The sequence below is a fragment of the Aquila chrysaetos genome, chromosome 16, assembly GCF_900496995.4.
Source record: "Aquila chrysaetos chrysaetos chromosome 16, bAquChr1.4, whole genome shotgun sequence".
Lineage (NCBI taxonomy): Eukaryota > Metazoa > Chordata > Aves > Accipitriformes > Accipitridae > Aquila > Aquila chrysaetos.
In genome coordinates this window covers 29,526,853-29,543,769 of record NC_044019.1, presented here as the reverse complement: position 1 = coordinate 29,543,769, position 16,917 = coordinate 29,526,853, and the positions used below count along the sequence as shown (strand labels likewise).

Genomic DNA, 16,917 nt, shown 5'->3' with positions numbered 1-16,917 from the left:
TGTGTCCTGAGGTCCTGCAGGACCCCTGAAATGTCATGCATCCAGCACGCCCTTCTCACTGGAGCAGGAGACTGGGGACCATCTTTGGCTCCTCTCCTTCCCAAGTGGCAGAACTCTGGGTATTGGTGCTCCCTGGTGCCAGGATGATGGTCCTGGAGGACTGCCCTTACACTGAGGTAGGCACAGACCCCATGGGAAGGCAGTGCTAATCTTGGGATTGACACTGCACTTAAGAGCAAACCAGAGTTTGTGACAGTTCAGAGCAAGCCCTCAAGCTGAGGACAGCTGTGGTGTTATTGCAATCCTTTCTGGCCATGATACCAGGAATAAGCAAATATATGTGCATGTATATAACCCCATAAATGTCAGCATATTTGTAAGCTTCTGCTTTCTACAATCTGTGAGAGTCCCAAGAGCACAGACAGGTCCCCAAACCAGCCTGTTCTGCCCCACTGCTGAAGCTGCAGATGCTGCTTCCTTGACTGGGCCCTTTTGCCCCTGGGTTTCTGTGTCCACAGCGTTAACCGAGCATTTATCTTTTCATTGGTCTCTGATGACAATGCAGAAGTAGATGCTTGTCATTTATGCTACTCAGACACAGTGAAGGACAGCTGAGAAATGTCAGCTCTTTGTGTTGAGGGCAGTGGAGTAGCTGACGCTGCCCTGGAGGGAACTGCAGCTCTCCAGAGACATTAGCAAAGGCAAAGGTATTTTGGGGCTCTTCGTGCCTGCTCATGGCACTGCTCATTGCTGGAAGAGCTTGGCCACACCATCAATAACAGCAGAGACCTAGGATGCCATGGCTATGAGGTCTGTAGAAACTCCTTGCGAGCACTTAGCTTAAGCCTTAGCAACTTGGGCATGACATGGTCCCTTAAGTACTGTGATCAATGGGTAGCACAATGGAGCCCACTGCACATGGTGTTTACCCTGCACTGTGCAAAGAACCGGGGATAATGTTGTCGATCTCTGTGTTAACCGGGAGTTAGCAGCGTGTGCAGACTCCTCGAGCCCAGACACACGGCCACCATACAAACAGGGTAATGCACCGTCGCTGGAAAAAGTGTTTCCATGAACACTGGCTCTCCGACTCAGCCCAGCAGCAGGTCCTGGGGCTGACCTTGTCCCTGAGGCCACCAGCCCAACCAAAAATGGGCCATCACTCTGCCCTCACAAGGGACTATGCCAGCTTGGAAACCCAAGCCAGCACCATCCTCCCAGCTCCCCTGTGTTCCCAGGGCAAGGAAAAGCCCTGCATGGCTCTGTACCTCCTGCACAGGCTTGTCCATCACAAACCTCTTGACAAGCACTTGGGCTCTAGCAAAGCTCTCGTGGCTTTTTCCCAATTTTCCATCCACAGCAGAGTCTTCCTTTCCTTCATCAAGCCTGAATCCAGAGGCACGGCCTGGGAAATGGTTTCAATTTCCTTTCATCATTTGAGTAGCTACTAAATAATATGGGTCAGTCTTTCCCTCTAAGCGCTTTTACTAAGCCATGCTTCCAGCTCCTTTAGCGCCTTAGCCCTGATCTCCAATAGCTAGAGTTATGCGCAGAGGAGGGGCCAGATTCAGAGTTCTTCAAAGTCTTTTGAAGGCTTCCCTTGAACCATGCTGGATTTCAGGTCGAACTTTTTGGATTTTGTGAGCAGTTGACCTGCTCAAAGGTCTTAGAGGGATAGGTACCAGCAGTGAGCCTGCTTGTTTTTTTTAACAGATGAACATAGCGGGGCCTTCATTAAGGTTGGGGTGTGCATCAGTCCTTGTGCAACAAAATATTCCCCTGTGTTCTTCCATCTCCTGTTCGCCCCTTGCTTGATCTGGGTCCCTGGGAGGTTGAGGGAAAGGGCTGCCAGTCTGTGTTGAGGGATGACATAGCACCCAGCCAGGACATGGTGCTGAGGTAAGGGTTCGAGTGTGGCAACCCAAGATGCAGCAGATGAATGCTGCCTCTTCTCCCAAAGCCCCGCTATTTGTGACTCTTCTGGGGGTCATTTTGGCAGCTTTCAGACAGGGACTTACAGGGGGGCCCTCTCCTTTGACTATGTGCTTTCTGCTAGTCATGGTGCCGGCTGGTAATGCCCACCCCACAGCATCGCTTCTGCTCCCTCCCTGAAAGAAAGGCACATTTTAAAAGCAGCAAAATCATTCCCAGAGAATACTGAAATTAAACAGAAAAAGGCAAATCCTGCACTTGGTTTCCCATGAAGGCTCATGCACATACTCACACTCACAAGACATTCAGGACCCCAGATATTCTCCTGATCCCCCGCCAGGCGTGCAACTAGCCATGCATAACAAATAACACGACCCCATGAATGGCAACGAAGTGAAGTCAAGCTGTTTGCCTGATCCATTTTTCATTGTTCGCCTGGCTTTTCCCACTTTGAACGAGGGCTTGTGGCATCAGGAAGTTAAAAGGAGTCAGGAGGGGGGAAAAGGGGGAGTGTTTCTTTTAAAAAGAGAGTGAGATTGGAGAGGAGGACACAGGCACTCAAAACCCTGTCTGTGCTTGGTATATTAGGCAGCCAGTGCTCTTGGCTGGGAGCCCAGACGAGGCTTTTGTAATCAAAACATGATCTTGTATGCTGTGCAACCAGTGCTGAGAAAGGCCGTCTGATGGCTCTCCTCTTTTAGCTCTGCTCTGGAATCCGCCGGGCTTCGCCGCCGATGTCCAACATGCACCGAGCTGTGAGTGCTGCCTTTGTGGGGCCTGGGAGGGGCACGGGGTGGTGGGGTCCCTCACCCAAAAAGGCCACGAAAGGACTCACACTCGCTTCCTTCAGGGTGGCCTTTCGGTGGTTGTCGCTTTGTTGTTTTTTTTTCCTCGCCTGGCTGCCAGCAGGCACGGGGAGAAAACAAGCCGTACCGCATCGTGGGGGGGTGCTAGGGGGGTGGATTTTGGGTGCCGGGGTTTGCATGTCCATCGCCGGGGCAGGTTGCAGTGGCTGGCTCAGGACAATGTGCCCCCCAGGAGGGTGGGAGACCAGGGTAGATAACAAACAGAAACCCGGGCAGTGCTGGATGTTGCTTATCCCAGCAAGGGTTTCAGCTGCAGCTGTCAAGCCAGAGGATATTTCTTAAAAAGAGCGGATGCATTTGCTTACACAGAAGAGTGTTAGCTAAGGGCCCCGCTCCTCTCTCTTCTTCCCTCCCCCCCACCTTCTGTCTTTCTCGCTTTTCCAACCCTGCTGCCTCCGAGGTCTCTTGCTGTAGAAGCAGGCGATCGTAGAAGTATGCGGGAAAACACTGCACGCAGAGACAGTCTGGAGTGAGGCGTCCCTCCAGCCCCCGATGAGCTGCGTAGCAAGTGTGTGTGCCACTTAGGAGTGGGGGGTATGACAGAATGAGATGTCGTCATTGAATTGAAGCACAAAGCTGCTCGCTTTCCATTTCTCCTTGTGTGACATTTTTATTTGCAATAGAAAGAGGCCTCTCATTCTGCGGCTTCGTCACTCTGCCTTGCTATCTAGGAGGCATCGGGTTCGGCTGCTTTCTGATTTAAAGCCATCGCACGTTCGTTCTGCCAAAGCCATTTATAACTCTCCCGTCGCTGTGACATACGGGCACCTTGGCTCCCCGGAAGAGCTTTACTCTGGGGAGGGCACGGTGTAGCCACTTTTCATCCTCAGCATCAGCTTCAGCATGGGCTGGGGTGGCGGATTCGTTCCAGAAGCGGAGGAGAGGGCACGTCCCCCTGTTATCGGCTGGCTCGGAGCAGCGGCTGACGAGCAAACGCTGACTTGGCTTAACTGTACAATGGGTGAGCCCCTGCGAGCCGGTGCGTGGGCTCGAAACGCCACTCGGCGCTTCTGCACGCAGCGGGGCTGCTCTGTGGCCCCGGGGTGCGCAGGCAAGGGACCACCTCTCGTATGCATTTGCTGAAACAGATCGCGCAGAGAGTAATACGTTAATGGCTTCATTAATAAAGGGGAGGAGAAGTGCTGAATACCAGCAAAACTTTCCTTCCAGTGACTTGTTACCAGCTGGAAATGGAAAGACCCCCCTCCCCCCCTGTTGTGTTGCAACGTAGACAAAATGCTGACAAATGTGCAGTCTCGCGCGAAGAGGGAAAACGGCCTGACAGGTCTTTTCCACCTTTTGCCTTTGAAAAGAGAAGAGCACAAATACAATCTCTGCAGGAATTTTTAAATTCTTCCTGAGCCGGCAGCTCTGTCAGTCCTCCTTCAAAGGAATTTGAAGATGAAAGGGGTGTGTTTGAGGGCATGCACCACTTTGATCCCACCCTCAAGCAGCCAACACCCCAGCACTCAGCAAACAGTGAACCTGCCAATTTAGTGCTCACAGAATAGCTTCTGTTCAGGTAAACATTGAATTCAGCTTTAATCAGCCTTGCAAAATGGCCATGAAAGTGTATCCACCCACATATACAATCTACTCACCTGTCGCGTAGCCGGTTGATTGATGGCAATGGAAAAGCGTGTTTCATTCTCCTGCAGACCTTGACAAAATCCCATTGTCCAGCAGGAGAATGTGTGGAGGTGGTTTAAATGTCCCTGTTGTTCCACCTGAACACAAATGCGTGCCTGTGTCCTGGCAGAGCGGCCCTTGGCGAGGGCTGTTAAATCAGCACTGATACAATACCCCTCACTGGGGATACAAGTGAAGATGTGCTTGTGCAGTATCTGAGTTCTACTTCAGCAGACCGGTTCTCCTGCTTTCCCCTCTCTGGTTTCTGACATCCAGCCCACCTCCTCTGTGATGGTATCATGTTTTCAACCTTTAGTCCCTTTTCTCCAAAGAACATTACCTAGGCAGACTTCTCCCCCCATCCGTGGCCCTATTATTTGCAGATCAAGCACAGATCTGCTTGACGAGAGCTGAAATTTAGTTAGCTTTGGGGTTTTTTTAATGTAAAATGCTTGAAAGGAAGACCTAGCGTTGCAGGGATGTACAGTGATTCAGCAGCTGGATCCCTTCCTTTGAAGGCAAGCGCTGGCCATGCACACAGGGGATGATTTGCAGCCCTGGTTCCCGGGAGGCCTGTGACACTTTTGGAAGAGCAGTGATGCTAACCCCTGGCTGAATTCCCACGCACTACCTAGAATTATTTTCCGAAGGGCCAGCTGATGAAATGTGCCCACATTCTTACTTGGTGTCCATTTCCCAGGTAGCTGAAAACCTTCCCATTTTGAGGAGGTAGCTCCTGCAGCTCGTCTAAAATCCTATGCTTTCAAATGGGCAGGATATTCCCATCCTGGCAAAATGCTACATGACACACAAGAAATCAAGGGTCAGGTTCACAGCGCCTTAATTCTGCCTCATTTGATGCATTGTCACACTATAAACACATACATCTTCAGGAGGCTGGAGCCCCTGTACATCGCTGGATAGAGTTCACAAACGTAGCTGGGAACATGGAGCAGAGTCAAAGGCTTTCCCTCCCTTGGGCTACAGCATCTGTGGTTTTACTCTTTGCCTTCAAGCCTTGGGCTTCTCACTGCATGTTTGCTCAGTTTAAGAAGGGCTGTGTTTGACAACACCCTTCCATCCCCTCCTCCGGACCTTCGCCGCTCCAGTTTTTCCTCTGGTGACCTAATTAAGACCAGGCAAAAGGCAGCTGAGGTCTCCAGGAGAAACCCTCCCTTCCCAGGAGAAAGGGTTTGCAAGCCCGTTGGCTACCGCTCGAGGCTGGACCCTGGGGAGCCTGGCTGCCTGACTCACCGCTGGCACGAAGGCACCCAGGGCACGGCGGGTGTCAGACCCAGATCCCGTGTCCCCAGCTGCCATGGCTGGCCCCTGACGTATCCTTCCCTGAAGGAGGTCACACCTGCTATGTCATGATTAATGAAGGAAAAACCCTTCCTGCCTGTGCAGAAGCTCTTCCCAGCCTTGAACGCTACAGAGCCTGCAGTGGAGGATGCTTCTGGGGATTTTGCCGTGGGGATGGGCACAGCCGGGAGCCGTCGGCCCTGAAGAAGCGAGGGCAGCAGAAATACTCACTCACAGGGATGCAGTGGTGATTCGCTCCCATGAAAATGGGGAAACCGACAGTTGACTTGAAAGTTGTGGTGTTTTTATGAGGAATTTGATAGGAAGCCAAGAGGGATGGGCAAAAAAGCATGCCTTGCCCATGCATCACGAGCAAAACCACTTTACTGTTACGGGGAATTTTAATCAATTTTATTTGCCAGTTATCAATTTTATTTGCCAGTTAACCATCTAGTAACGACTGATTCTCGTTTTAAAGAAAAATAAAACCACACCCACCCTTAGGAAAAACACCCCTGCTTCCCTCCCGGCACGGCTCACCCCCATTTTTTTGTCCTCTGTCCCCCTCAGCACGGGGCACCCTGTTCCTTCGGCAAGGCGAGGACAGCTCCGGCGACGGGCTCCGCACCTGGTGGCTCCCCCAGCCAGCAACAGCCCCTCCAGCGTCCCCACTTGGGCGGGCCTCCCTCCTCCTCCTCCCAGCAGGGCCTTTTTCTTCTCTACCCGCTCCTGCTCTGGCCTCGTCCCCCCTTTTCTCTTCAACATGGCTCCACAGAGGCACCGTTGCCGCCCCTGAAGGGCGCAGAGGCGCCTCGCTCCTCTGACGGCTCCGGAGCCACATGGACTCCCCTGATTGGCTCAGAGGCCCCACAGACTCCCCTGATTGGCTGACTTTTGGCGGGAGGCCCTTGAGGGAGCAGGCTGGCAGCAGTCCATGGTCTCCTCCTCACAGGGCAGCCCACAACCTACCTGCCGCTACCGAAACCACACCAGTTATGCCCAATATACCCATACGACTGGGGTGGTTTCAGGACCAGGCTCATAGCGGCTGTCAGGTTAGCACCGGGCTGGGGCTGGGAAGGTTTCCGAGGCTGGGGTTGAAGGTGGGGTGCAGCCTTCCCCCAGGCAGGTCCCTCTCCCTGCCCCCGGGGTATGGACGGGGGCTGAGCTGCCACAAATCAGGGTCTGATACCGGCCCCAGAGACCTCGACAGGTCCAGGGCGAGGATGGGGCCAGGACGGTCATGTGCAGCACCAGAGTCACAGGGAGGCAATGCTGGCCCCAGAGGACGTCGGCACACATGAACCTCTTTGCCAGCCCTTGGGGACCATCAATGTGCCTTTCTGCCAGGCGCTGGCTGTTTCCGCTTCATAGGGACACAACCCTGAGAATCACCCACAAGAGCAACATCTAGTTGTAGCAAGATGGGCGACATTTTCATTCCATTTGCCTCTCGATTCCTCCAAACTTTGCTGGTGCTGTGGGCGATATGCATCGTGCATGGCAGCTGGATTTGCTGCAGTGCTCCTGTGGCAGATTTGCTGCATGGGGCCAAATGGCAAGGGCGGCAGGCTGGGGGTAGCCTGTTGGTGGTTAGAGTTGCGATATCAGCAAAATGGGTACCCAGGTGTGCAATGCCTGTTCAGAGATTTGGGGTTCCTTTCTTCCCCTCAGTCTCACTTCATCTTACCCAGCTCTCTGTGTGAGTGAAGGAGAGGGAATATGAGATCTCTGCGGCATGCAGATGCCATGCTGATAAGGAGAGCACAAAAACGCTGTTTAAAAATAAACCCGTAGTGCCTTGGAGATCTCAGCCTTGCCTCCTTGCTCTTCATGCAAACACCAGGCGAAGTCTAGACAATATGGATCAGCTTGCTGCAGTGAGTTGATACTCATCAGCATTAATTTTCGCTAGACACTGCTGTCACTAGAATTTAAAAAAATCCTATTTGTTATCCCTTGTGGTAACGAAGGTGCTGTCTGAATGTAAATGGACGGGAACTGATGTGCCTGAGAACACCTGAACCAACAGTAGGGAAAGGTGTCATTTACTCCATTCAGCTAAGCAGTGTGTTAACTCTGGAGCCTACCGACAGCCATCAAAGTGGGACATCAGCTTTTTGTTCTACCTACCTCATTGCTGAACAAAAATTGTGAGAAAAGAAAAGGTCAATTCTGTCAGGAAAAAAGTCAGTTTACAAGATACAGTATTCTTTTTAATGTAGGACCAAGGGGAGAAATGGTGGGGAAAGACTCCTCCACTTCCCACCCTGTCCAAACAGAAGGAGCATGTTTCGTCCTATTGTTGTGATGACTGAGAAGAGCTTTGCTCCTTCTGTTCTCAGGATGCTGCTGTGGATGATGCAGTGTTAAGGAAGAAAGAGCAGAAAGATGTTGAACTCGATAAGAAAATCTTGGCTTTGCGGAAAAAGAATGAAGCACTCATACGAAGATACCAGGTAAGTCTGCAGGTTTTTACTTTCCCCAGCTCTGTTTTGGAGTCCTCAACTCACAGGGTAAGGAAAATGGTCAGCAGTGTCAGAGTGACTTTGTTATATAGATATCATTTTTACATCAGAAAGCATTTGGAGCATGTGGGCAGAGCTCTGCCTTTAGCTATGGCTCCTGAATTGTGTTGGAAAGCAGGCTCGCCGATGCTTTTCTTGCTGCTGCAGCATCTCCTCTTGCCCTACCATCTTCCTCTATCTGCATCACACCTTTCCCACCACTTCACCTCATATTCCCCTGACTTTTCCCCCATCTGTCCTTCCCAGTGCCTCTTGTTTATCTTCTTGGATGCATAGGAGGTTGCATCCTCAAGACATTTGACAGGTTTATCTTCCCTACCCGGTGGTATGGGTTGAAGCTCTTCCATGGCCAGTCCCAGTGTTTCTGTGGAGCACAGAGGTGTCCAAAACAGATTCCATGAAAAAAAAAGAAAGATGAAGGCAAATCAAGGCTTTAGCAGCCTGCTGGTTACTGCAGCCTTACCCTCTGAATTAGGAGGAAGTACTGCAGCTACACCCTCTGGTTTTTTGATCCTGCCTTGGCCAAGAGAGTCTACACAGTGGCCTGCAGGAGATATCCAGCCTGGCTTGTATGAGCTGGTTTGGGTGAAATTGTGGTAACCCAGAGCTCTCTCTGTGGATTTGTTTACCCTTCTTCATGAGTGTCTGCGTACAGCAGTACAGAGTAGAACAGCCTGAGGGTACTCCTGGCAGAAGGGTCCCCCTTGGCTTGTCTGGGATATTCTCCTGCCTGTCTGTGCCCAAGGCCACTTGGCTTTAGGGGCTCTTTAACATTTGCCAGCTGGGTGGGCAGTCTCGAGTTTGACAGAGAACCGTGCTGAAAACCCCAAAACCCAGAGCACACTTTGTGTCTTGGATCCAGAGCTGAGAGACTGAGTGGTGCTCTGGGCTGGGTCCTGCTTAGAAGAAATTTCCTTTGATACCATAGGAGCCATTATGGACCTTTTCTGGTGGCAGCAAAAAACGGTACATAGTGGAAAGCTATGGGAAAGGTCGAATGCCACAAGCAGCTGGGGGAGGGAAACTCTTACTCCCCCCCATGAAATGCTACCCACCTGCCACTACCCCTTGACTTCTAGAAGAAGCTGCCTAGCAGACAGCCAGATCTTGGCCACCTTCCCTTGGCCACAGATGATGCCCTGGCCCCCGACTGGCACAGGGACGATGGCTCCTGTGCACAGCCCTCCTTTTCTGCAGGCCTAGCGTGTCTTCCAGCCTCTCCACAGGTCCTATATCCAATTTTTCCTGAACCTCAAACTGATCATCTTCCCTGCCTGTCAGGAAGGGACCCCTGTACTCTATGCTTGCTTCCCATTGCATGTGCTGAGACCACAGCAGACACTGTGAGTCAAAAAGAGATTTACTAAGATGCCTGTGGCAAAGGGACAGGTAATGCAGGTCACAGCTGCCTGTGACCCCTTCCAAGGGCACACAAATGGGACACAAGTTGGTCCACTCCTTCTTAGAGGTGGAGGTGGGTCCATTTAGGAGAAATCCTAAACAGGAAAATGGACAACATCTGTAGACATACAGGTACAGGCTGATGATAAGGATATATATGTGTTTCAGGAAATAGAAGAGGACAAAAAGCGAGCTGAGCAGGAGGGAATGGCTGTTACCTCCAGGAGACCCAAGCAGGATGGACTCACTATTACCATCACCAAAGCTCACAACGTAAGTGCTGCCTCTCCTTCACCATGGGCCAGCTCTCACTCCAGACCTACCTCAGCAAAGTGACATTTCTGGAAAGAGATAGCCTTGACAGCAAAGCTCTTTTAGGCATAGGACATAGCTCCTAAGCCCTTGCAAAAGGATGTGAAAACTCTGCAGAGATGTGTGCTCAGAATGATTTTAGCTGATGCACATAAATTTCCCGCCATGCCCAGACACCTGTACCCAAGCACGCAGAATATACAGGCAAATGGATGAAAGCATGAACAGGCACACTTGGCCCTGGATGGGTCCCAGGTGTCAACATCGCCGGAAATACGTAGGCAGACTATATCAGGTGTATGTGTGTCACTGGAGGCATCAGGAATGCCTCTGAGAATGCCTGTAGGCTGGGCAAAGTCATGGTCTCCTTAGACTTTGCGAGTGAGCAAAGCAAGCAGCCTTTGGTTGCTTTGGGGCTTCCCACAAGTGGGGCAAAGGCTGCAAGTCCCAGGCTTCCTTCCTAACTGGACCAAATCTGTGTCTGACAAGCCCTGTCCACCCCTCCTGGCAGTGTGGGGCTTGGTAAACCACCCGGCCAGTCCTGCTTTAACCCCTGGGTGAAGTCCTCTGCCAGAGCTCACCGGAGCCAGCCCACCCTCCTTCCATGCGTGCAGTCAGCACTCCTGGGTTGTTAGATCCAGGCTAGTGCATTGCTCACTTCTCAACCATGCCCCGGCCCTTGCTTTTCTCCGGAGGTGCGCTGTTGCACACATTTTTCTCTCATACAGGACCTGAAAGATGCAATTACCCAGACTGAACACTATGGACAAGATAGCCCAGCCCTCTCGATGGTGAGCACCACCCTCAGGAGCCATCCACTTGGCTTCCAAGGCCATCTCCATCAGGACTTAGGCTTTCCTGATCTAACTCAGTGTGCTGCAGAAAGAGATGAGGATGACATTTGTTTCCTATAACTCTGGCATTTTAGTCTGAAATGTCAGATTTGTAAGTGCAAAGGATTTTCCAGACCCGCTGTAATTGTGGGTTTTGCTGCCGAGCAGACAACGAGCCCCTTGTTCCCTAGGAATGTCACGGCACCACGCCGGGCACAGAAAGCTTCCTCAGGGCAAGGCCTGCCTTTTCTGTAGCTGGCCTCCCTGCTCGCGTGCAGGTGTGTTTGGGGAAGGGAATCGCATTGGTAAGCCAAGGGGCCTGGATTTGCTAACAGAAGTGATTCGTTTTCCAGGACAAAAGGGTGGTGAGTGAGAAATGGGGGAGCCCCTGTCCTGTGAGCTCTGGGTTCGGCATTGGCAGTGAGGAAGATGAGGAGGAGGAGGAAGCAGATCATATGTTCACATTCAGGATGGGGAAGAGGATGCAGCTGGCTGTTACCATGGACAACAAAGCCAAGGTGAGCAGGGAAGAGGATTCCTCTTGCAGTGCAACCTCTTGACTTACAAAGAGGCTTCTGTTCTGCCTCTCACTTAAGCTTTCTGCTCAGCATGTCCCCTGGGTGTCTTGTCTCCGAAGGGAATAGTTCCCTTCCCGGTCTTTTTCTCTTATTTCTCAATCCTTCAGCACAGCCTCAGTCTTCATCTCGAGTTGCCATGCTCTTTCCTCCCCACGTCTGATTCACAGGAATCAGCCCCCAGGCCTTGCTAAACCTCCCAGCAGCTCCATCCAGCTATGCGTAGCCAGTTCCTTTTCTGTGACATCAGTCACCTCACTGCCCTCCTGGGCCACCAGCGGGTGTGTTAAATTGTGTTGCTGTGCCTGGAATGGGGATGGAAATAAGTGGGAGCGTGGACAGATTTAGCTGCATTACTCCCCAGCTACTCCCGGGGAGGCAGTGATGTTTGGTGGTAAAAACAGCATCATTTCTCCATGTTACTGTATCCCAGAAAGTCCTAAATGCAGAAGAAAAAACAGAGTGACATGAGTATCTGTTGGAGCTGCCAATGTGATAGGCAGAAAATGTGACCCAGTATTTGCAGACTTAATTAAAAATTGTGCAAAAAGGCAAAAGTAATTGAAAATGCTACTTCATTTTTTTAAATCCCAAAACATCCCCTCCTGGGCACTACCCCATCCCTTGTGGAGTCTGTGCATCTAGATATAATGATCCTAATGGCAGCTTTGGCATGTTGGGACTTACTTGCCAAGAAGGGTTTGATAAAACTTTGGCAGTTAGTATTGGCAGCATGTCCAAGGAAGTACGTGCCTGTATGAGCTTCACACTCTTATTTTCTTCGCTTGGAGTGTATCTCAGGGGACTGATCTTGTTCTCACTGGGGTTAGTGAATTTGACCACTGAGATAAATAGGAACAAGCGTCAGAAGTGCCACCTTCTTTAGAAAAATGTAGTATTTGCATGCACAAATGCACTTGTACGGGAACTCAGGGAAGCCCTCTAGTTAGTGAGTGTCTGGAGGCAGATTATTGCTGCAGGTGATACTTCTTGCTGTTGAATATGTTTCAAAAGAATACAAGAGGCAATCTTATCTATTTATTGATTAAGACTAAGAAGACACCAGTGAGACAACAGGAGACAACACTCAGGTGAGCATAGCCCCTTTGTGCTGACCATGCTGACGTGAAGGAGACAGAAAGCCTCAGCTGGCCCTGCGCCTTGCTGAGACACTGGGGCAGACGAGGTCAGCCCCTGTCTCTGTTACAGCAGTGCTGGGAAAAGGAAACGGTGGCAGCAAATGGTGCTCCCATGGGTCCCCTTTTAGGCACAGCAACGTGTTTGGCCCACAAAATGACAGTGGGCTTTTTTGAACTGATGTCCAAGCCAAAGACATTCCCCAGGGAAATGAAGAGAAACCCCACCCTTCCTGCTACCCCAGTACGTTGGGGTAGGAGTACTGAAAACCTTGGCTGTAAACAAAAGGCAGAGAGCCATTTCTCCCTCTGAGGCAGCTTGGAAATATTTTTCTGATTTTGTGCCTTGAATGCCTTTTCATTTCTGTTTCTCCATGACCTAGTTACCCTTTCTTTCCATGAAGAAATAGGCCACAATCACTGTGCCATTATAAAGTCATTATATGTTACCTTGAAGGAACTGAATCATTTAGGAAATAAAGCACCTTTCAGAATGATTTTTCAGGAGAAAGGGACTGAGGCCTCTCATTTCCTTTGTTCCATATAGATTACCAGTAGCGTGAACATTCCCTTCAAATGAAATCTCATTCCAGCACAACCAAACCACCTCCTGATGTAAGGGGAAAATTTCTGTTTTTTCTTAGAACATAGAAATGTAACCATCCTCATTACTGACTGAACTTTACCAATGAAATACTTGGGAGTCTCCTCTGAGGTTTCCCATGGCTATGTAGCTCTGCATGGGAGGCTTGTATTTGAAGCAATTACATTTGCAGAGTGAGTGGCTCTCGCAGACAGGCTGTGTCCCCTGGAGCCGTTTCCATAATCTATAGCTCAGAATTCAAGTCCTAGATGGGGATTTGTATTAGCGCAAAGCACTGGCAGCTAAATCACATTGCTGCCTTAAACTCTGTGCCAGTGTTTTTCAGCATGGCCAATTAATAGACCTCTGAGATTTTTCTGCTGGAAACGCAGACCTCTGTGTAAACTCCCTGTAAGCTCCCTGTTGTATGGTATATATGAATTTGCTTGCATTATGGGCCTTTCACAGGCCTTAGAAGCCCCCCAAGGTCTCCTGAGTGTTGGTATAAAGCACAACCCAGCAGCCTGACTTGATGACAAAGGAAAACTGATTTATTGGTGAATGTTCCAGTGGCATCAGTCCAGAACCTTCCTGTAGTTACTTTAAATATAGTTCTCAAAATGGATAAGTAGGAAGAGCATGGGACTGTAATGGGTGAGAGGGAAAAATTATTAGGATTTTGGACAAAATTGTATTTGATACCACATGAAGTACAAGCTCATTTTTTGCTGCTGCCCTGGTAAGGCATCCTCTGGGCTGCTGAAGATTAAAAGAGGGTAGATAACTTGGTTCAGCTTCCCAGTGAGCAAGGTTTTACCAGGTGTCCCTGGAGAGACTTGCTTGGTGATACTGGAATGACTAAATGGGCCATCACCATCCTTCCTATGACCACGGCAAGGTTCAAGCAACAGAGTTGCTGGGCTGTGCAGAAAACCATTTACATTCAATCCTAAATATCACAAATCACTGTAACACGAGAAGCCCCAAAGGCAAGGCAGCTAGAAAACTGCATAAACTGGACAGAAGTTCGGGGTTTTCCTTTGTTGCCCATGTTCTTTTTCCTGACACTCCTCAGATGGGTATTTTTAACACTGCCTTTGCAATCTGGGGCATGCCTCAGACATAAGATGGGCACTTCTCGATTTACGGTTTCTCAGTGAACTCCTACAAGGGAAGCAGTGTAGTTTTGTCTGACTGCAGCTAAATAGCTAGTGCCAGAGTCTCAAATCCCCTGCAGGCAGTGAGTGAGCTGGGGACAGGCTGTGTGGAGGGGAAGAGATGGCTCTGCCCGGCACTGCCAGCTGTTTGGGCCCTGCTCTCTGTTTCCGCTGGCTCTGCATGGGTGCTTTCCTCATCTGAGATCCCTTGTTTTGGGCTCTAACGAACCGAGGACCAGGATTTCCCAATGTGGGACAAGCAATCTAGGAAATCGCTGATATTGTTAAAATAATGAACAAGCGAAAGAAGACACATGTCGGCACATTAAGCAGAACATGCCTTCAGGCGATGCATCTTAGCCAGAAGCAACGTGGGGAGCAAGGGAGGGGGAGAGAGAGAGTATTACCTAGAAAAGCTGGTGGTCTCCCAGCCTGTATATGTCTTGCTATCAGAGCTCTGTTAAATAGATATTTCCTGTATCAGCCTCTGAGTCTTCCTGGCCATCTGCTCAATAAACTGCAGGGTTTAATGGCTTTGCCAATGCGCCAGCCTTCCCACTGTGACTTTTAACATCTAATGGCCCAAGGAAGGTGCCGCCTCCCTGTAAATCCATTAGTGCACTTTGAGGCTTCCATCCTGCTCACAGTGTTTGGGTGCAAGGTCCTCTGCATTGGTTTTCAGGTTTTTGGGTAGTGGCTTTGCTGTTGCTTGTACTCAGGGCCCATGTCCCTCCTCAGGAAGGACTTTCTCAGATAGTAAAAGGTGAAGCCATCTTCAAACATACCCAGCCAGTGCTGGGCCTGCCTGGCTTGTGACCATGTTATTTGTCTAAAGGACAGGCCATCACCACCTAAACACTGAAGAGCTCTAAGGAACAGCTGTTGTCTTAAGCTAGAATTAATGTTTGATGTACAAATTATGGAGTAATAGCTTGCTATTACCTCGCTAAGTCATCACTGGGCTTACTTTCTTAATAATAAAAAAAATTAACTAGAATGCTAAACAACTCATATAGGTGCTCTGTTTAGGGCAGAGCAAGCCCAGCTCTCCAGCTCATTAACTAACCTCAGCGGTACAACCTAGGATTACTGTACATGCCTGCTCAGGGCTTAAAGGAGGGAAGATGTATTGCCTTGAATGTCACAGGAAACTCAGGATTATCCCTGGAGCAAAGATATTTCCTGGGAATTATAACCACTGAAGAACAAAGCGATGTGCAGCTTCAGCACCAAAGTATCTACCAGGCTTGAGCAATTCAGTGGTTCCAAAGCAAAGTGACACCATATTTTCAGCCTCTGAATCATGCTGCAAATAGAGCAGGGAGACAGGACAGCAAGCAGTTAAGAGCCTATTCTGCAAGGTGTAATGTGTCTGGCTGCCTTCAGAGGATGTCAGCAGATCTCAGCTCTTCCCCAAATATGTTACAGTCATGCAGGACTGGGCTCTGTGCAGGAGGCTCTAACTTAAGTCATTACCATGATTCCCAAGAGTTTTGCTCTTACAGTGGGAGAACACCGTCCTTTGTGGGAACTGTTTGCATGTTGAGGAAACGGGAGTGCCTTGCTTGGGCTGCAAAGTTCCTCGGTGGCAGCAGGCAGTTTCCTCGGCTGGAGGGTGGCTGTCAGGGAGGCAGATGCTGGGGAAAAGAAAGAGATTCTTTTGTAGAAAATTGCTTTACAGATTGCTTTGGGCAATTGCCCAGATTGCTTTACAGTGCCCTCCTCCCCAAAAGATGTGAGCAAGGAACAGGTTTTTAGAAGAGGAGAGGCTGGTGTGGGGAGAGAAGGAAGAGAGGTGCAGTCTTGTATACACCAATTCCAAAACAGGGAGGCTGTGTTTGTCCCTGTTGTGACTCCACTGACATTTCTGGGGTTAAGTCACAGCCCTATGATGTGTAGGGGGCCTCAAAAAACTGCTAAGCACTTTTCTTCCGTGTTTTCTATGCATAAGAAGGAGTTTAGTTTTCTTTATAAAGGGCAACTCTGAAGCACACACAACGATGCTTATCATTTCATCTTTTCTAGCTGTGGGGGAAAGTTTAAATAGGAAGGCTCAGGTTTTCAGAGCAGCTGACAAGATTTCAGCTTTCACTACCTTTTCATTGCAATGGGAAGTGTTTGTTCATGTATCTGGAAGACACATGATTCAGTTAGTATAACTTTGCAAGCTACCGTGTAAGAGGTGTCCATTTACATAGTCTTTAATGGAAGAGTTAAATGAAACTGCATTTTCCTGTGTTAATCACAAGGTAAGAGCACCAGCATGGCCCGTTAGTGCTGATACACAGTAACTTCCTAAAACAACCATGTTAATACTGTATATCTGAGCTACTAGATCATCTCAGCATAACTGCCAACATGAATGAGACCAGAGGATACTCTTGTGGCCGCAGACATTGCCCTGTGAACCCAGAGGGGATGGCACAAGAGATTTGCAGCTTCAAATTATCCAGCCCAGCTCTGTGGTCTGAAGTACAAGACCAAGATAGTCTATTCAAAAGGTTAATTTTTCTTCCACCCACGTCCATTAGTACTGATTTGCACTGACATAAAGAAAAACCACATTGGTTTCTTCGACTGCAAGCAGGAATCCTATGCTGACCATTCTAATTCCAGTCTCCAGTTTCAGTGAAATTTAGGAATAAAATATGTGAATCATAGAA

At 49.6% G+C, this 16,917-nt stretch overlaps 1 protein-coding gene across 2 annotated transcripts in view; it reads left to right on the top strand.

Moving 5' to 3' along the window:
• Window positions 1-2,447: 2,447 nt before the first annotated feature.
• CCDC9B (coiled-coil domain containing 9B) overlaps window positions 2,448-16,917 on the top strand; it is a 53,622-nt gene continuing 39,152 nt past the window's right edge. The window contains exons 1-5 of one of the 2 annotated variants that reach the window (XM_030039284.2): window positions 2,448-2,687; window positions 8,075-8,188; window positions 9,827-9,931; window positions 10,699-10,761; window positions 11,157-11,321. In XM_030039284.2, the coding sequence (XP_029895144.1) occupies window positions 2,667-2,687; window positions 8,075-8,188; window positions 9,827-9,931; window positions 10,699-10,761; window positions 11,157-11,321 (468 nt within the window). In that variant the 5' untranslated portion in view covers window positions 2,448-2,666. The remainder of the gene's footprint in view (window positions 2,688-8,074; window positions 8,189-9,826; window positions 9,932-10,698; window positions 10,762-11,156; window positions 11,322-16,917) is intronic. The other variant, XM_030039285.2, reaches the window with a different exon arrangement.